Source organism: Equus asinus, chromosome 3 (genome assembly GCF_041296235.1).
Source record: "Equus asinus isolate D_3611 breed Donkey chromosome 3, EquAss-T2T_v2, whole genome shotgun sequence".
Taxonomy (NCBI): domain Eukaryota; kingdom Metazoa; phylum Chordata; class Mammalia; order Perissodactyla; family Equidae; genus Equus; species Equus asinus.
Window position 1 is genome coordinate 19,923,277 of NC_091792.1, and position 21,285 is coordinate 19,944,561.

The 21,285-nt window shown below is 41.6% G+C and overlaps 1 protein-coding gene across 21 annotated transcripts in view; it reads left to right on the top strand.

The window, feature by feature from the left end:
• Positions 1-11,563: 11,563 nt before the first annotated feature.
• Positions 11,564-21,285, top strand: part of LARP1B (La ribonucleoprotein 1B) — a 133,880-nt gene continuing 124,158 nt past the window's right edge. For 15 of the 21 annotated variants that reach the window (XR_011501907.1, XR_011501908.1, XR_011501909.1 and 12 more), the window contains exon 1: positions 12,325-12,959. Coding sequence is in view for 14 of the 21 variants with exons in the window: in XM_014839187.3 (XP_014694673.1) it covers positions 12,458-12,959 (502 nt within the window). In the remaining 7 variants the exon portion in view is untranslated. Of the gene's footprint in view, positions 11,985-12,058; positions 12,960-21,285 lie in introns of those variants that run through there. The other 6 variants (XM_044767250.2, XM_070504743.1, XM_044767249.2 and 3 more) reach the window with 6 other exon arrangements.

Below are 21,285 nucleotides of genomic sequence, written 5' to 3' on the forward strand. Positions count from 1 at the left end.
TTTGATTTGGGGGGGGCACTTTTATGTGTATGCCAAATTTCACAATAAAGAAGGTTAAAACGCTAAAGAAAAACAAAAATTGGAAGACAGAACAAAGGGTAAGGTGATATATTCTCATTTTACAGAGTGAAGATATAAGAGATTTTGTCTAAAATTGATGGAACAGTAAGTACAAATATGTTAAAGTAAACAATAGAAAAGCTACAAATATCAAAAATAGGGAGAAGAATGGAGGATGGGCTCATGTAGGCATGCTAAATCCTCAAGTTTTATAGTGGCAAGTCAAAAGCTGAAAGATGGTAACTGAGGATTAAGACTCAGTGAAGAGGACTTTTTTTTTATTAAGACACTATAAACAATACTGTACCCATTTTACCATATGCAGACATTAATTGGATTTAGATAATAAACAAATCACCACAAGCTATTTTTTAGTATTGCTGAGCAAGTTTAACGAGAAAGAAAGGCAGTATAGTATGGTATAGTATAGTAAATAAGAGTATGAACTATGGAGAACTATGGAGCCGAATTGCTTGCGCTCAAATCTTTGCTCTGGCACTTTCTAACTGTATGATCCTCGGCAAGCCATTTATCCACTTTGTCTCAGTTTCCTCATCTTAAAATGGAAGCAATAATCATCCCTATTTTGTAAGGTTGTTTTGAGAATTAAATGAGTTAATGCATGCAAAGCACTTAGAATAGTGTCTAGTACATATGTAAGTGTTGACTATTAGCTATTGGATTTATTAACAAGTAGGTCATCAGTGATTTTAATGATATGACTGAGTATGGAGCCAGAAGCTGGACTGAAGATGAAGAAATACAGATATATACTGAAGTATTTATAGGCAAAAATTTATGTCTGAGATTTACTTTAAAATATTCCAGGAAAAAACAAAAAACGTGTGTGTGTGTGTGTGTGTGTGTGTGTGTGTGTGTGTGTGTATGTGGAAGCTGTAGTAGGCAGAATAATGGTCCCCTAAAGATGTTCTAATCCTTGGAACCCGTGAGTATGTTACCTTACCTGGCAAAAGAGATTCTGCAGATGTGATTTCATTAAGGATCTTGAGATGGGGAGATTATCCCGGATTATACGGACAGCCCAATCTAATCACGAGTCCTTTAAAGTGGAAGAGGGAGGCAAAGGGAGGCTTGACTACAGAGTAGGTCAGAGAGATGTGATGTGATACGGACTCAATCCACCACTGCTGGCTTTGAAGATGGAGGAAGGGACCCCAGAGCTAAGGAATGTGAGCAGTCTCTAGAAGCTAGAAAAGGCAAGGAAATGGATTCCCCACCTAGAGCCTGCGTAAACGAATGCAAACCTGACAACACCCTGATTTTAGCCCAGTGAGAACCATGTTGGATTTCTAACCTATGGAACCGTAAGATAATAAATTTGTCTTGTTTAAAGACACTGAATTTGTAGTAATTTGTTATGGCAGCAATAGAAAACAAATACACGGGTGTACATAAATGAAACAAAAGTGGCAAAATGTGGTTAATTGTTAAAGTTGGATGATGGGTAAATGAGAGTTTATTATACTGTTCTCTCCACTTCTGTTTATGTTTGAAAACTAAAAGAAAAAAATAATAGATTTGCTTTCAAGGATGAATTCCCAGACATTGATTGTATTAAATCTCAAATCTAAATTGTTATTTTTCAATGAATAACATTACTATTAATGAATTAGACTCTGGTCTTCACTGATCTACAGATCTCTTCTCTATAGGCCAGTCTTGATGGGAATCCAGGTTTGGCCATAGAATCAAGAGCAATGGAACGCAAGGGGAGTTAGTGCATATCTTCATGCCTGTGTACTTGACAAGATGTTCAAGTTCAGGAGACAGAGCACTCTCATTTCAAAGAAATACTAGCAATATATTTACATATATAATATCTCTGATCAATTAATTTAAATGTCTTAAAACATCGCCTCCTTTGTATCACCATATATCTGTGGTAACAACAGGTTACTACAACTGTTAGTAAAGCTAACACTTAGTTTTTAACATCATGGGCTAGGCAGTATATCAAGCACTTTACATATATTAACTCTTCTAATTTACACAACTTTATAAAGTAGGTACCATTATTATCCCCATTTTATAGATGAGAAAACTGAGTACATACACAAAGCAATTATTCAAACTTAAGCAAACTATTATGATCCTCTGAGCATTCACAGGCAATCCCTTGAGTCATTTAACATGAATAATCAATCCTATTCCTCACTTTCTTTTTCTTAACTCCCCCCTTTTTTCACAAGGGTAACTACTATCCTAACTTTTCTTTTTATTTTTCTTTATTTTTTTTGAGGAAGATTAGCCCTGAGCTAACTGGTGCCAATCCTCCTCTTTTTGCTGAGGAAGACTGGCCCTGAGCTAACATCATGCCCATCTTCCTCTACTTTATATGTGGGACGCCTACCACAGCATGGCATGCCAAGCGGTGCCATGTCTGCACCTGAGATCCGAACCGGCGAACCCTGGGGCTGCCGAAGCACAACGTGTGCACTGAACTGCTGCGCCATGGGGCCGGCTCTGCAGTATTGTCTTATTGCGTTTTTAATTTGCATTTCTCTGATTTCTAATGAGGCTGAACATGATTTTCATATGTTTATTCCTTATATTTTGATTCTTTCAGATTTAACACTCAGGGAATACCACCTATAGTTGATTCTCAAATTTGTCTCCTGCTTAATTACATACCAAGAATACAAAGAAGATGGGGCAAAGATCCTATACCCATACCCCTATCTCAGTTATTCTAGACAGAAATTTAGAACTTGATTTCTTTATCTTCCTTTCCACATCTAATAGATCAGCGAGTCCTGTTAATTTCCAAAGTGAATCTTAAGTCACTCAATTGCCATAGGTACTACCACTATTTGAGTGCAGACCATCATCATCTCATTCCTGGACTACCACAACTTCTTCGTTTTTCACATTTTGGATTTTGTCACTGCCCACTCCCCTTCATTCTTTATATTGCAGCAACAGGGGTATTAATTATTAAAACTTTTCAGAGGCTTCTGATTGCTCTGAGAATAAAATTAAAACTGCTACAATCTAGAAGCTCCTGCAGGTGTGCCTTAGGCTCTCTCTCCAACCTTATCTCTTAGTATGCTTTGTTTATTACATGCTAGCTAAACTCCTCTTACCAGGCCTTGGTAACTACACTCCAGCTTCCCTCATCTTTAGATCCTTAACACCAGGCTCCTTTCATTTTTTTTTTTTTGAGGAAGATTAGCCCTGAGCTAACTACTGCCAATCCTCCTCTTTTTGCTGAGGAAGACTGGCCCTGAGCTAACAGCCGTACCCATTTCCCTCTCCTTTATATGTCGGATGCCTGCTACAGTATGACTTGACTAGTGGTGCCATGTCTGCACCTGGGATCCGAACTGGCGAACCCCTTGCGGCCAAAGCAGAAAGAGCGAACTTAACCTCTACACCACTGGGCCAGCCCCTAATTCTCAGTTTAAATTCTACCTTCTTGATGAGGCTGGCACCATGGCATAGTGGTTAAGTTTGGCATGCTCTGCTTTAGTGGCCTGGGATTGTGGGTTCCGATCCCAGGTGTGGACCTATACCACTCATCAGCCATGCTGCGGCAGTAACTCACATACAAAATAGAGGAAGACTGGCACAGATGTTAGCTCAGGGCTAATCTTTCTCAAGAAAAAAAAGAGGAAGACTGGCAACAGATGTTAGCTCAGGGTGAATGTTCCTCAGTAAAAATAAAATAAGTTCTACCTCTTTGATTTGTTTTCTTCATAACACTTATTAACAATCTGTAATTACTGAGTTTGTTTTTTGTCAGTCTCCTCTAATAAAATAAAAATAGTAATAATAACAACAACAATGGCTTACAGTTATTGGCCCTTACTATTTCTCAGGCAGCACTCTATGAGTTTTAAATAAATTAACTTTTTTATTTTAAAAGATTGGCCCTGAGCTAACATTTGTTGCCAATCTTCCTCTTTTTTTTCTTCTCCCCAAAGCCCCCCAGTACATAGTTGCATATTCTTTTTTTTTTTTTTGAGGAAGATCAGCCCTGAGCTAACATCTGCCAATCCTCCTCTTTGTGCTGAGGAAGACTAGCCCTGAGCTAACATCCATGCCCATCTTCCTCTACTTTATATGTGGGACGCCTGCCACAGCATGGCTTGATGAGCGGTGCCATGTCTGCACCAGGGATCCGAACCGGCGGACCCCTGGCAGCCAAAGCAGAACGTGGGCACTTAACAGCTGTGCCACCAGGCCGGCCCTCTTTTTTTTATGTATAATGTGAATTTTCATTTTTATTTACTTATTTTATTTGCTGAAGAAGATTCACCCTGAGCTAACATCTGTACCAGTCTTCTTCTATTTTGTATGTGGGACACAGCCACAGCATGGCTGATGAGTGGTGTAGGTCCATGCCTGGAATGTGAACCTGTGAACCTGGTCACTGAAGCAGAGCATGCCAAACTTAACTACTATGCCACAGGGCTGGCTCCAGTTGTATATTCTAGTTGTAGGTCCTTCTAGTTGAGCTATGTGGGATGCCACCTCAGCACGGTTTGATGAGTGGTGCTGGTGCTAGGTCCGTGTCCAGGATCCAAACCAGGAAAATCCTGGGCTGCTCAAGCAGAGTTTAACCACTCAGCCACGGGGCTGGGCCCTAAATTAACCCTTTTAATCCTCACAACCACCATACAAAGTAGGTACAATTGTTATTCACACTTTACAGGTGGGGAAATAATTTGCCCTTAGTTTTACTGTTGGGAAGTGGCAGTGCTGGCATTTGAACTCAGATAATCTCGTTTCAGTTCAACCACTGTCAGTTTTTTTAACTGTAGGTTACAATCTGTACCTGGGTCAAGAAGTTAATTTAGAAAAAAAGAAATTTAGAGCTTCTTAAAAAAAGTGAAATGGAACAGACTAGATCACATAAGACTGTATTCATTTAGTAAGGATAAGTATTGGTTTGTGAAACTTTTTTTTTTTAAGAAACCAGTATTCTTTTTTGTTAAATGATTTTATTTATTTATTTATTTATTTATTTTTGAGAACGATGAGCTGTGAGCTAACATCTGCTGCCAATCTTCCTCTTTTTGCTGTGGAAGACTAGCCCTCAGCTCACATCCATGCCCATCTTCCTCTACTTTATATGTGGGATGCCTACCACAGCATGGCTTGACAAGTAGTGCATAGGTCCGCAACCAGGATCTGAATCGGCGATCCCAGGCTGCTGAAGTGGAATATACGAACTCAACCCCTGTGCCACCTGGCTGGCCCTACAGTTTGTGAAACTTTTGATTCAGGTATACGTATTAAATCACGAGGTCTGAAAGCCACTGCACTGTGCATTCTGCCTCTCTGTGTAGGTCCCTGAACTGACCAGTTCACCAGTGTACCTCCAGAGTCTAGCCCAGTTACTGGGCCACAATAAGTACTCAGTAAATATTTACTAATTAGTTAAAATAAGCAATGATAAATATTAAGAAGCTGATAAAAACTTTTCCCTAATTTCTTTACAAAGTTTATTTTTCTGATGTTAACCATTGTAGTGCATCTAAACTAGAATTTAAAGATATCATTTATGTTGTGCCAGTTTTCATAAGACTATATTAATATTAAATATAACTGGATAGCAGGAAGAATTCAAAAGGCTTACTAACCCCTTCTACATGATATTGTTTGAAAATCCCTGTTCTTTGAAAACTAGAAGGAAAAAAGTTATGCTTCCTTGAAAAGTTTATTTTAGAGTATTTTAAAAAGAGATTAAATATTACTTATTATTTGAGTTATTACACGTTATTGTAAAAGAAAAAAAGACTAAATAGTGTGCCAGGAGAGGGAGACAGTTTTGAGTATCAATCCTAACTATTATTGACAGAGAGTTCTTAGGCAAGACACAAACTTTTGAGAGTTCCTATTTCTGTTAAACTGGCCTATTAAAACCTACCTAAAAGTAAGGGAGCTACCTACTTAGGAACAGCAATCTGGTCGAAAGGTAGCCTAGACTTGTTTTGGGGATATGTTTGCATAGTGAGCAGAGTGCTTTTACCTATCTGCATGATACAGATAAGTAAAAAAAAGAGCAAAATTTTCTAAAGGTGCTTTTATTCTCACTTTATCTAAGATTGAATCTGTCAGTTTTATCTATTGAAGGGAAGGTGCAAAGCCTTTCAAACACACATTGGCATTGACCCTGTGTTGAAGGTTAGAGATAACTGGAAGTATTTAGTACTCATCCGAGCATTTAGCTCATAATTAAAGCTATTATTATGATAAACAGGGCCCAAGGCTCTGTGACTTAGAGGTAATGATAGTTCAGTATATCCAGTTAAAAAATCAGTCTTTTAAAAAGTCATTACTTTATAGGAAGTTAAAAAAATCTCTGGGCTCAGTTTTATCTTCTTGGACTGCAGGACTTTGAAACAGATTGTATCTAATGAATTCTTTGAAACTTCTCTAGCATACAGTACAGCTAATTGCACATTGGCTGTTTGCCAGCCTGAACCTAAATTGCACTGGTAATAAAAACAAAGATCTTGATGTTCTCATGGGACTTTAATTTCCTGAGACACCAAGGGGAACGGGAGAAGGAGTGGGTTCAAGCATCTGAGGATATAATAGCATACTCTAAACAGGAAAAACAAGATTCATCTTTTACAGGCTCATTTGAACAATGTGATTATCAAGTCTGTATAAGGATAATACTTCAGGTGTTTCATAACTTCTGAGGGCCTAGAAAACCATTCTCCCTTCTTTGAAAAGATAACCCTATACCTGTGCTCTAGATTCCAGTTTTCTATCACACACACACACAAAAATCAGGTTTCTAACCTCAGTATTCAGTAAACTTAAGGTCACTTATCCTGGACTATGGATTTAAAAGCAATAAAAATAAGCAGTAGTAGCTAAGGTCTTTGGTAAGCATTTTACACATATCATCTGATGTAATCCTCACAATAATTTTATCAAATAGCTCTAAGTGGAGGCAGAGAGGCCAGTTAAGAGGCCGTAATAGGGGCCAGCCCCAGCGGCCTAGTGGTTAAGTTCAGCATGCTCTACATTGGTAGCCCAGGTTCACCCAGTTCCCAGGGGTGGACCTACATGACTTGCCAGTGGTCATGCGATGGCAGTGGCTCACACACAAAAAGAGGAAGACTGGTAAAAGATGATGTTAGCTCAAGGGGAATCTTCCTCAGCAAAAAAAAAAAAAAAAAAAAAATGCTGTAACAGTATTATAGTAGCTTGATGGCAGCCTGGAGTAAGGTGGTGACAGTGAAGAAAGCAGGACTTGATAGACACTTAGGAGGTATAATCAACTGCTCTTAGTGAGAGCCTAGAAAGCTTCCCTGTAGATGCTTGAGAAATATTGGTAAATGATTAGGGAGAGCAAGGGAAAGAGGTGTGTGAAAGGATGACTCCTCATTATATGGAGTGGAAGGAGGTGCCATTCACAAAGATAAGGGAAAGGGAAGAAAACCTGGTTAAAGGATGTACCTCTCTCACATTCTTACTGACAACTGGCTCTCCCACTCCCATTGCCTTGATGGCAATGTTTTAAACCAAATAACTTGTTCCTCTAGGCTAGACGGGGACCTTACCCAAGGGCGAATAATCTGTAGGATGGATAATGACTTGTGTGACCTGGCTACAAAAAAAAAATTGAGCCAATCAGTCTGTCTTCCTTGATTTTGAACTAAGAAGCAGAGGAAAGATCTGGCAATTAGCAGCAGAGGCCAAATGACTTAATGTAATGGAGGTTCAGCAATGGCAAATTAGGTCAGTCAGGGTCCCATCAAAAACCAGATGGGGAGCTCAAACTGCAAGATTTGAAGAGAGTTATTAAAAGGGCCATTTACAGATGGGCAGGCAAGAGTCAGGGAAAACAGCAAGGGATAGTGCAGCACTCCAAGGGCTAGCAGTTACTACTCCTAGGCCTGAAGGGGCAAAGGGAAGGACTGGAGAAATTAAATTTACAAAGAAGGTTCTGCAGTCAATCCTTGGGGACGCAGCTTGGGGAATAAGGACTATGACCTCACTTTCCTCTGGCCTCCAATCTCCTACAGAGACCTCCCACTGCCTGAACCCACCGAGATACCAACGAGGGCGAGGGCATCCACTGGTGCAATCTGGACAGGTTAACCCTCCTGCGCGCAAGAGCAGGAAAAGGGTGGAGAGCAGACATGGAGGGGCAAATAGAAGCTAGGGGAAGTTGTTTCCAAGAAGCAGTATGTGGAAGCAGTAGTTATTAATGTGCATTTAAAAGACGGTCAACAAAGAGCCAACTCCCTTCAATGACATCAGTGGCACTGCACTACAGTGAAGATCCCAAACACCTACTATTGGGTTCTTTAGAGACCTTCTGAGGACACATTTACCCTCGGGACTAACTGCCTCAAGGAACTCAAGGGTGAGTTTGGGAACATTTTTTGTGTTTTTTTTTTTTAATTTTTTTGAGGAAGATCAGCCCTGAGCTAACATCTGCTGTCAATCCTCCTCTTTTTGCTGAGGAAGACTGGCCCTGAGCTAACATCCATGCCCATCTTCTTCTAGTTTATATGTGGGATGCCTACCACAGCATGGCGTGCCAAGCCATGCTGTGTCTGCACCCGGGATGTGAACCGGTGAACCCCGGGCTGCCGAGAAGCAGAACGTTCGAACTTAACTGCTGCACCACCGGGCCGGGTCCTGGAAACATTTAACTGTTTTTCTAAATTGTTTTTTTCCTTTTTTTTTTTTAAGGAGATGCAGTCACCAACCACCCTGAACCTGACCAAGCCTCACCACCAGAGCTACGCCTATGACCTTTACCTTATTTTTAATGCCAAGATCTCTCCAGGAGGAGCTTAGGCCTTATTGCTCTAACCTGTAGTGTGTGTGGAAGCATGTTTTCCAATTGAGCCTGTGCAAGCCAATATCCACCTCTCCCTTTTGAATATTCATTCCTTATCCGAATAAAAGGTCCCTGCTTTCCTTTGGCTGCGGATGCCATGATTTTGGAAATGATTCTGCACGGTCTCCGATTTGCTGCAACTATACTTTACTTTGTGAGACAACTACTTCTGGTGGAGAGTCTTACTTAACTTGTCAGGAGACGTACCCACTTTGGTTTTGGTAACACCTCCACTTCTTCTCTCCCTTCAAGTACAACCTATTTCCAAGAAAGTCCTCCTTTGTTTCATTAAAGCACCTTTACGATTTTTCACTTTAAAAGAAAAAAAAAACAGCAACAACAAAACCACCAACCATGGTTAGGTAGCTCATATGAATCTAACTTCGGAGAACCATTCCACACAAGCTTTTTCTCAAATGAATCAGTCTTTAATCCACAACTATTTAAATAGATGGTAAAAGACAATGTGCTCCCTGAGTCATACCAAGTGCGAATTTGTCAATAGGCTTTTGTAAGAGTCAACCATTACCTGGCAGGACTCCAAAAGGCTGATTCTAACAGGAAGAGCAGCTAGTTGGTAGTTAAAAACACAAAGCTTTACCAATAACGGAGCTAGTAAATATGGAGCTTCTCTGGGACTACAGGTGGAAGTACAATCCCTATCTAATTGGAAACAGGTTTGGGAAGTTGCTTAGAGTCAAGTAAATTGGAAATTAATCATATGGAAAATATTGTTTACAACTGTTGTAAGGTATGAAAAATTTATTCATCTTAGGAAAACAAAGAATTTATGCCACTACTACTAAAGTCAAGTGTTTGCGTGGATCATGAAAAGCTGTGGGCTGCTCTGAAAGAAATGGGCACGCCTCAGCACTCGACTGTCCTCATGCATAACCTGTTTTGTGGACAAGAAGCCACTGTCAGGACCGAATATGAAGAGATAGAATGGTTTCCTATAGGCAAAGGGTCAGACAAGGGTGAATTTTATCTCATCTGTTTAATCTGTACACAGAACGTGTCATGAAAAACTGGCCTAGACTCAGATGAAGGAGGAGAGAAAATTGGTGGAAGAAACATCAACAATCTAAGATATACAGATGATACCATCTTACTGGCAGAAAGCAGCAATGACTTGAAAGGACTTCTGATGAAAGAAAAAGAAGAAAGTGCCAAAATAGGAATGCATTTGAACATCAAGAAAACAAATATCACCACTACGGAAGAACTAGACAACTTTAACGTAGACAATGAAGATATTGGAAGCGTTTAAAGATTTGTTTACCTTGGTTCGGTCATCTATTTATTTCTTTACTTACTTAAGGAAGATTAGCCCTGAGCTAACTGCTGCCAAGACTGGCCCTGAGCTAACATCCGTGCCCATCTTCCTCTGCTTTATATGTGGGATGCCTACCACAGCATGGCTTGCCAAGTGGTGCCATGTTCACACCTGGGATCCGAACCCCTGAACCCCGGGCCACCGAAGCGGAACGTGAGCACTTAACTGCTGCGCCAGCTGGCCGGCCCCTTGTTCATCAACTTAAATGGAGACTGCAGCCAGGAAATCAAGAGAAGACTGAGACTTGGAAGGGCAGCAATGAAAGAACCGGGAAAGATCATTAAGTGTAAGGAAGCGTCATTAGAGAATAAGGCCAAGATTATCCACACTCTTGTATTCTCCATTACTATGTACAGGTGAGAAAGCTGGACAGTGAAGAAGGCTGACCGGAAAGAAATGGATTCATTTGACCGAAATATGCTGTTAGAGAAGAGCTCTATGGATACCCAGAAAGACAAACAAGTGGGTCTTAGAGGAAATTAAGCCTGAACTATCGCTGGAAAAACTGATAAAATTGAGGCTGTCCTGCTTTGGGCACATCATGAGAAGGCAGGATCCCTGGAAAAGACAATCATGCTGGGAAAAGTAGAAGGCAGCAGGAAAAGAGGAAGACCAAACCTGAGATGGATTGACTGCATAACAGAAGCCACAAGCACAGGTGTACAGAAGCTGAGTAGGGCTGTTGAGGACAGGACACTGTGAACATCACTCATTCATGGAGCAGGAGCTGACGTGACAAAACTTAACTTCTGACTAAATAAAAATATTAATCTCGAGTTTAATGTGTTAAACAAGATTCATGCGAGGGGAGTCCTGCACAAATTTTCTGCAGAGTTTGGTACCCTAAAGAGAGCCAGGAGAAACTGCTGTCAAGTCCATACAAATGGCAGACACAGACATTTAGAGGGGGAGCTCCCTCAGCCAAAAAAAATCTCACCAGGCCGACCCGATTCTGAGCGACCATGCACCGGAACACAACATTATTAACTCATGAATACACGCACATGGAACCACTATAATCCCTCACTGAATCGGAGTGCCAAGTAGAAAGCTCTTATCAGATTTTTAAAATCAAAACATTCGTACCTTTTTAACATACATCCATCTCAGAAAAAAATATTTGGAACATGGTTAATTTGTAAACAAGTGTTCTCTCTACAAATTAAAGGAACAGGTAATAATTTTTAAAAAGTTGGCAAAATATGAACTGATTGTTTTAGTCAAGAGCACTTTAAAAATATTTCAGCTCGTGGGTGGGAACCGGGGCGGGGAAGGGCACTAAACCGAGCGTCAGGGCAAAGGTTTCAGAAACAGTTACCTACAGATTACACCGTTTTCATTTTGGACGCGGCTCAAGATTACAGGTGACCGCGGTGCCCCAAAGCGCCAGGTGGAAACTTTTTCCCGGGGTGACGTGACGACGGAAGATGCAAAGCAGCCCGCTCCGAGACCCCGGCCCGTTCTGGACGCGCCCAGGGTCGGCGGCCGAGACGACCCCGCCCCGCCGCAGGGCGTGGGGCCCAGCGAGCGCCGGCGCCACGTGCGTGACCTGCCCCGCCCCTCGCCCGCCGCGAGTCACAGAGGCCGGGGCGCGCCCCACCCAGCCCCGGGCCGGCAGCCGGGGACTCGCCCCGTTCGCCCTCCTCCGGGTCGGCTGGCCGCTGGGGCGGGGCCGGCCCTTAGGCGGGGCGGCACCCGGGCAGGCTCGTCAGTCAAGCACCGCGGGCGGCGGCCTGGCGAGCGCACGAGCCGGTGAGTAGCCACGTCACGCTCATCCGGGAGGCCCCGCCCCCGCCCGTCCTCTCGGACCGCCCCCTCCACGCCCCCGCGAGCAGTTACCGGCTGTCGGGGCGCGCGCCTCCCCTATTCCGCTAGAGGTCCTCCGGCGCCGGCTCGCTGCGCGTCCGCCGCCGCCCGCGCCAGGTGAGGGCTCGCGGCTCCCGGCTGCGGCGCCCGGCGCGTGTTGGCCGGCTCGGAGCGTGCGCTGCTCGGGCGGGCTGGGCCGGCGGGCGGTTAGCGCTCCGTTCGACGCGGGGAGGGGTGGCACGCCGGGCGCTGCACGGCCTCGGCCGACGCGGGCGGCGGTGGCGGCGGCGACGACGGCGGTCGGGCTCTCGGGTCCTCTGCCCCGGGCCGGAACCAGTCGGTACCCCGGCGGAGAGGCCGGCAGCCGGGCTCCCCGGCCCCGGGCTCTCCCCGGCTGGGGCAGCTGCGGCAAGGAGACGATGTCTGCTCGCGCCCCGGTGCCCGCCGCTCACTCTCGGGGGGAGCTGTCCGCGGCGGCTGCCGAGAGGGAGTCGCTGTCGGCCGCGGCGAGCCGGCAGGCGGAGCAGCTGCCCCCGCCTGAACGGGAGGGCAAGGAGGCGGCGAGGGAGGAGAGGGCCGCGTCCGCCACCAGCGCGGGGGCGCGGGGAGAGCCGTCGCCGGTGCCGGTACTGGGACACAGCGTGCCCCAGGCGGCCGTGCCCGTGAGGCCCCTGGCGCTGCACCTGGCGCACAAGACCCGCGGGCCGGGGGGCCCCTTCGGCGGAGAGCCGCCGCCACCGCTGTCGCGGGACCCGACGGTTAAGGACGCCCGGGAGAAGGAGGCGGCGGCCGGTCCTGAGGAAAAGCTGCGGCCGCCGCCGCCGCCGCCTAAGGAGAACCCCTGGACCAAAAAGCCTCCCCAGCACCTGTCCCCCGCCGGGACGGGGCCGCCGCCGCCCCCACTGGAAACCCTGGAGGCAGGTCGGTGGCTCCCCTGCGGTGGGCACTGGGAGGGTGTGTGCCTGGGCGACTCGCGTGGCGGCCGAGGCTGGCGCGGGGCTGGGGGAGGGGCGAGCCTCCTTTCGCTGTCAGTCCGAGGTATTTCGTTCCAAGGTGTCATTCATTCTGCCTATTTACATAAATGGACATTTAGGAAGGGAGCGGCAGGAAGAGGTGGGACCTCGGCTCTCCTTGACCTGCGGGGGTGCGTAGCTTGGCGGCCCGCCGGGGCGGCCTCGATTGGATTGCCCCCACGTGTTAGTGACTTGGGAAAGCTAACTTTAGGTGGATCCTGCCGTTCATCCTATAGAAAAGTTTTTGTGGGCCTTTTGGAAAGGGTGAAGCAAGTCGGAACAAGGGGATTGATTTGCAAATGGAAGCGCGATTGTGATTTTTTTTTTTATTGTGAAATAATCGATAAGCTGAAAATCTCAGTATTTTCAAAACACTGCCAAGTAGTCGTGTTAAAAATGAGAGTCTATACTGTGGTTGCTGCTAAAATGCTTTGAGTTATGGTTGTGGTGGAAAATAATTGAAATGGGATAGTTGTCATGACAGTGGCTGGCACCTTGGGTAAATGGTAGTTTTCTAACTTTTGGTTAGGCTTCCTTCCGTTTAGAGGAGATTAGATTATGCCCCTGCACTTGATTGCTGACCAATGCAGTGTGGCCCTTCGTGTTTTATTTTGGTTGTAGTAACTGTAGGTTTTTTGTTTTTTTAAGTGGAAATACTAAATAAAACGAAGGCAAAAAGCAGTGTCTTCTAGTTTTGCTTTCTAAATTAATTTGTAGCCAATTGAACTTTTTATATAGAAATTTACAGCTGTTTATTTGCAAAGCTTGACTTTTTCTTAAAAAAGGTTAATAGTGGGAAAGGGAAAATTTGAGCATGTTTACAGGGTTGTGACGATCAAATGAAATGAAGGATGTGGTATGAATGTAAGTTGATTGTTACACACATTATATTGTGGGTATATTAACATTTCTTCAGAGGAACTCCAATAGAGTGAGATTAGTGTTAAAACTGATATCGTTAGCTTTTATGCTACAATACTTATTATTCATAAGTTTTGACATTTGCAGAAAAAGCTACTTAAACATTTGCTCTAAATTTAATATTGCCATCGTTCTCTCCTACCTGCAAAGGTCTATTTGTTTACTACTATTAGTAAACTGCATACAGTATACAGTATACAGAATACAGTATATAATATAGATATAATCATAATATATTATTATTATATAATTATTATTATTTATATAATATTATATTATAATATAATATAATATATATAATACAGAATACAGTATACAGTAACTGAAGAGAAGGAAAGTCTTAAAGCAAAATCTCCATAAAATTTAGCCGCAGTGAATCTTAATGGCTGTCTCACCTCACTACTTTTAAGACTTAAACACAATTATATATTGTATTCAGTGAACTACCCAAAAACCCTGAGGTCTTGGTTGAGTGTAAAATCAGTTTGATACGTTTTAAAAACTTTTAAAGTCAGGCTCAGGAATTTTAATTGGAAATGACCTTGTGAAAAATGTTTAACAGCTTAATATAATTAAACTACAGGTGCCTTCATTGGGGATTTTGGTCTTTGTTGGAGATTAAGAACAAGCTGATGCTTGATGTATGATGTGGTTCATGGGAATTTCAGTTTTGCTGATATCTCTCTGTAGGCAACTCTTTCTGTTCTTGGAATCCATTCTGTGCTCACAGGAGTGCAGTTCTTCAGACTTAGAGTAGTGTAGTGACTTTATAGTCTCTCCCCAATACTGACTCTACACTCTTCTACCACAACTTCTATTTGTAGTTGAATAGTTGAGATAACTTAGATAAAAGATTATGAGAAGGTTGGGTTCTACTCTAGATATTGTTACTAACTAGCTAGTTGATTTCTGGCAGGGGTTTTGGGCCTTGTAAATGAATGAAGTGGATGTATTCACCTCTTCCTGTTCTTACTACCACAGTGCCATCTATAAGCTGGGTGCTTTGGCTTCCTATTTTCCTAAGCAAATTTGCCACTTCAAGAATAATGAAATAGGAGCAGAGGACCTTTAGGGTCCAGAGTAGGTGCAAACTAGGGAGTGTTAAGTTAGCACAATAATGTATTAGTAGGGGGCCTGTATAATTTAGCCTGCAAACCGAGATACTCTTGAGAGGAAAAGAGAAGGATATAAATTATGCTGAAATAACAGACTTACACCATGTCTGTCCCGGGAAAACCTGGATTTAATGTCACTCTCTTAATGAAGTATAAGGATTCCATTCTCCACATTTTGCCGGGAAGTTTATTATCAGAGAGAGAAACATTATAGGAAGTGTAGGGGAGTATTTTGGGACCGGTAATCATGAGTTTTCTCTGTTAGAACCTGCAGTTCTAACTCACCTGCAAGTGAAACATTCTTGCTTTTTCACCCTTGTGAGATGCTTTCTTCCACGTTGGGGATGGTTGGTGCTGGCCTGTGTATAGCTGTTTCTGGCGATCCAGATAAGCCTTCTTTCAGCCAAAGCCTGGCCCACCCAAGAGGCCTAGAGTAGTGTCACTGCAGTCTTAAATTCAGTCAGGAGACCAGAGAGACTTGTCTCCCAATCTACCCTAACCTTTTTAACAGTAGTTTTATTTATTTTGGAGGCCTTTAATTAAAATCACAACATGGTATTTATTTTATTTTTATTTTTATTTTTTAAAGATTGGCATCTGAGCTAACAACTGTTGCCAATCTTTTTTTCCCCCTGCTTTTTCTCCCCATATCCCTCCAGTGCATAGTTGTATATTTTAGTTGTGGGTTCTTCTAGTTGTGGCATGTGGGACGCAACCTCACTGTGGCCTGATAAGTGATGCCATGTCCGCGCCCAGGATCCGAACCAGCGAAACCCTGGGCCGCCGAAGCAGAGCGCGTGAACTGAACCATTCCACCACTGGGCTAGCCCCCAGTATGGTATTTATTAATCACCTGTAGCCATGGTTATATTTTGCATGTTAAAAATCAGCTTTCTAAAATAATTTTAATTCTTTTACTCATGAAAACATAGTCTGTAAAAATATTGATTATTCCATCTTTTTTCATCCTTAGTCTTCTCTTATCCTCATCAGCCCTCTTTTCTCCCAGTGTTTGCTTCCCAGAAACCTCAAATAAGCTTACTGTTACTATTCTAATAACATTTTAGTAAGCTATATAAATGATACATAAATACACTCTTCTTGTAAAAACAGAACTTTTGATGCCCCTTTCACAAAAGAGATAATCATGTTACCAGTTTACTCTGAATATTCTTTCAGACCTTTCGTTTTTTTTTTTTTTGAGGAAGATTAGCCCTGAGCTAACTACTGCCAGTCCTCCTCTTTTTTTGCTGAGGAAGACTGGCCCTGAGCTAACTACTGCCAGTCCTCCTCTTTTTTTGCTGAGGAAGCCTGGCCCTGAGCTAACATCCATGCCCATCTTCCTCTACTTTATATGTGGGACGCCTGCCACAGCATGGCGTGCCAAGAGGTGCCATGTCCGCACCCGGGATCCAAAGCTGCGAACCCTGGGCCGCTGAAGCAGAAGGTGCGAACTTAACCGCTGCGCCACTGGGCCGGCCCCCTCTTTCAGACCTTTCTATGCAGCCACTTCGAAATAGTGTTTTGTATATGTGTTTAGAAATAATATCATTCTCCATTTTTCATTTAAAGTGTTAGTTGATCCTTTTATTTTTCCTGTTTACAATTAGTGAGGTTTTAAAAATTTTTTATTGTGGTATAATTGACATATAACATTATATTAGTTACAGGTGTAAAATATAGTGGTTTGATATTTGTATATATTTTGAAATGATCACCACAATAAGTCTAATTAACATCTGTCCCCATACATAGTTACAAGGTATTTTTTTCTTGTGATGAGATTGATTCTTTTTTTTTTTTTTAAAGATTTTACTTTTTTTCCTTTTTCTCCTCAAAGCCCCCCGGTACGTAGCTGTATATTCTTAGTTGTGGGTCCTTCTAGTTGTGGCATATGGGACACCACCTTGCGTGACTCGATGAGCGGTGCCATGTCTGCGCCCAGGATTCGAACCGACGAAACACTGGGCCGCCTGCAGCGGAGCATGCAAACCTAACCACTCGGCCACAGGGCTGGCCCCGAGATTGATTCTTTTTAATCTAAACTCCTTAAAAAATTTGCTGAGAAGTGGTCTGTAAATATAACTGACATAGTTGATTTAGCCATTTACCTACTGCTCAACATCCTTGTTGTTTCAAACAAAATTTTTATATATACTTTTTGTATACACATCTGACTTTCTCTAGGATAGATGATGAGAATGGCATTGTTAGATCACAGTTTGTTAGTTGACAAGTTGCTCTCTAAAGTGACTGTACAAATTGATACTCTCACTTTTAGAGTATGAGAATTAAGTAGTTTTTAAATTTTTTTATTTTTTTTGAGGAAGGTTAGCCCTGAGCTAACTACTGCCAATCCTCCTCTTTTTGCTGAGGAAGGCTGGCCCTGAGCTAACATCCATGCCCGTTTTCCTCTACTTTATATGTGGAATGCCTACCACAGCATGGCGTGCCAAGCGGTGCTGTGTCCGCACCCGGGATCCGAACCGTCCAACCCTGGGCCGCCGAGAAGTGGAACGTGTGCACTTAACCGCTGTGCTACTGGCCGGCCCCTAAGTAGTTTTTTTTAATACACTCTTGTACTGTAGCAAAATTTCTCCATTACTACATGTCTCCCTTTAGTATAATAAAGCCTTGTGAAATATTGATATCTGTCAGTGCATCTTCTTTTTAGTTGTGGGTCCTTCTAGTTGTGGCATGTGGGACACTGCCTCATCATGGCTTGATGAGCAGTGCTAGGTCCAGCCCAGAGTCTGAACCCCCGAAACCCTGAGCCGCTGACGCAGAGCATGTGAACTTAACCACTCAGCCACGGGACTGGCCCTGTCAGTACATTTTCTTAATTAGAACTTTGCTAAAGACTATGGTCTTGAAAATTAAAGTGAGTAAAGTCACCTGTTATGTTGCAGTTTTTTTTTTTAAAGATTTTATTTTTTTCCTTTTTCTCCCCAAAGCCCCCCAGTACATAGTTGTATATTCTTTGTTGTGGGTCTTTCTAGTTGTGGCATGTGGGACGCTGCCTCAGCGTGGTTTAATGAGCAGTGCCATGTCCGCGCCCAGGATTCGAACCAACGAAACACTGGGCCGCCTGTAGCGGAGCGCGCGAACTTGGCCACGGGGCCAGCCCCTATGGTGCAGTTTTTGTTTTCAGTATTCAGGCTATTCAAATAAATTCTTTTCCTTATCTATTTATTTTTTTTAATAAGGTACCTTATTAAATATTTATATATTTATTTAGAATTATTTTCTTCTAGATTTCCAGGGTTGAATAACATTTTAAAGATATTGGAATATTACTCAAAAAAGTTGTACTGATATAGTATCTCACCAGTGATGTTTGAAAAATGGGTGTGTGTATTTGTTCATGTATATTTATGTATACTTGGAGCCATTAGTAGCTTAAATTTGTTTCTTAGGTTTCATCTGTTTAGAAAACATTTTTAAATTAATTTTTTAATAATTTTCTAGGCTTGGCTTGCTTTTTCAATCTTACGTTTTCTCTAATGATTTGCAAAGCAGTTTCCTCCATTTAAGTTGAAACGTGAATATGAAAAATGTCCTTTCTTAGGCTTGTTTTACTTGTTCTCTATATGTATATATAAAAGTATATTTAAAACCTGGTAAACTTCTTTCCATGTCAATACATGCAGATTTATCTTATTTCTAAAAGTTTTACCTTCTTTTGTATAGAAGTACTGTAATGTAACTATCCCATATTGGTGAATATAGAGGTAATTTAATTATAGTTATCAGCAAAGCTGTATTGAACATCTTAAACAGACATATTTGTACCTTGTCTTGATTCCCAGATAATTTCCCAGAAATGGAACTGCTTGACTTAAAGGTATATACATTTGAAGTGACAGATTACCCTTGAAAGATTTTGCTACTTCACATTCTTAACAGTAGCATGAGAGAAATGTCCGTTTTTTGGTAGGCTGGCCAATAATTGGCATTCTCTTTTTTTCTCAATATGATAGGTGAAAAATGTTTTGTTGTTTTAGTTTACATTTTTTTATTAGTGCAATTGAGTGCCATTTCATGTTTGGCCGTTTGTAGTTCCTTTTTGAATCATCTGTTCATCTCTACCCAGATTTGTTTTTTTAAAGCTCAGTATCCTTCTTTTAAACAAAAAAGGCTGGATTGATGAGGTGGTCTACGTGAGCAACACAAAGGACTTCCTTATGTTGAACTGGGAATCAGACGAAACGTATCCACACAGTTGGCGTTGTGCACCGGCAGGTCCCCCTTGTACTTCTGTTGGGGTTGGGGAGTCTGCCAGTGTGAAGTTGGCAGCATGAAGGAGCAGACGAGAAAGCTTGCTTTTGTGGACAGTTAGCTCCCAAAGAAAAAGGGGAAAAGGTGCTGGCTCTGCAAGTTCAATTCTTTTCCTACACTCATTCGTCAGGAAACTTATTGTTTCCATGGGAGGAAATTGGGACTTGGGAACAAGAATGTTCTGGGAAAGTCTTCCTCTTGGAAAAGTAAAATAACTCAAAGGGCCATGTAGTAGCCAGTGTTAGGAAGTCATTCTTTCCTATCCCAGAGTATCCAACCACTTTGGCCAACACATTTTATCAAACACTCTCTGATGAGATTAAATTATAGTGTTGATAAAATAAACATTCTAATTACAGTGTGTACATAAAGATACTCCATTAATAAAATGTCAATATTATAGATGCCACAGAGTTAAAAGTAAACTTTTTCTATTATATTTCCTGAGGAGGAATTAAAGTTGAGAGATTAAAATTTAAATAAAAATCCAAAATTTTTGAGTCCAAACTAATTGACTAAAATCAAAATCTCTTTTCTTTTTATTTTTAAACATGTGAAGAAATAAAGTTCAAGACTCCTTCCTCCCCAACTTCTTTACTCACTTTTAGCTAGAGGTTATATTCAGTGTCTGGGTAGAGTATGGGACTATGTTGGTTTTCAAATCAATGAAAAGATTATTAACTTTCTGTCATGTTCAAATATTTTTTTCTCCAGTTTGTTAATAACTTAATGGTATTATTTAGTATTGAAGTTAAAAAGTTTGTTTTTACTTTTATGGGGTCAGAATAATTTTATCTTTAATTTCTGACCTTAATTTTGTGATATTAATGTCTAATTGATTTTTAATAAAGCTAAATAAAACTTGCATGTGTGGCCTATCCCTTATTACTTTCCATTACATCAAATAGTTTGTATAAGGCTGTATTTTGTAACTACCAGGCACTTAATTTATTTGTCTTAGCTATTTTGGGACATGTTTAACACTTTGTTGAAGGAAAAGTCCCTCAGATGTTCTATACTATGTAACTTTCATTAAATATACATAGTATTTACAGAACATCCTTCAGTCAAATTCTAGATAGTGTTCAGGAAAATATTGTTCTTTATTAAATTAGGTTTTTTCCTACCCTCTTTTTTTTGGTCCTATTTGCCCATATTTTTTTCTACTTCATGTAATTTTTCCTCATGAAATATTTTATCCTTATGCACATTTACACATACACATATATTGTGTGTACCTAAAGTGTAAAGAAGAATAAAACAAATACCTGTGTACTCGCTGTTCTGCTTTAGAAATAGATTTACTACAATATTCAAGATCCCTGTATGCCCATCTCTGCTGATGTCTTCAACACTCATCCCTCCTCCTTTGATAAGTATTCTGTATCTTATTTAAATCTGCTTCTGGGTTTTAACTCAAAGATTGCTTTATTTTATTATATGAATTGATTATTGCCATGATTTATGGGATTCATGTTTTGGTGAATTATTGTATTTTCTATGGATGCAGATCCCAAATTGATTCTACTTCTTAATATTTACTTTAGGGCATGTTTAGCTAGATGGCATGTCATTTTGCTAGGTAATGAACCAAACTAAAAGACAGGGTAAAGCTTCATTTGGAGACAGTATATATATGTGTATTTTTTATTGCCAACCACTGTGTTGACAAGATAGGGACAAGTGGTGATACCATGTTAGCCTCAGACAAACTTTTACAGAGACCTGTTGTATTTTTTATGGCTTGAATCTAGGTACAACCTAATATGGTTGCCAAACTTTGTTTTCAAGGACAAATAGTTTGAAGTCTTCTGACTTATTTTCTGGATGCTCTTTGATGAATGTAAATGTATTAGTTGTATAGAAAAATGTATCCTGTTGGGAATTGAGTTACTAACTTTACTGTATTAAAATATGTTA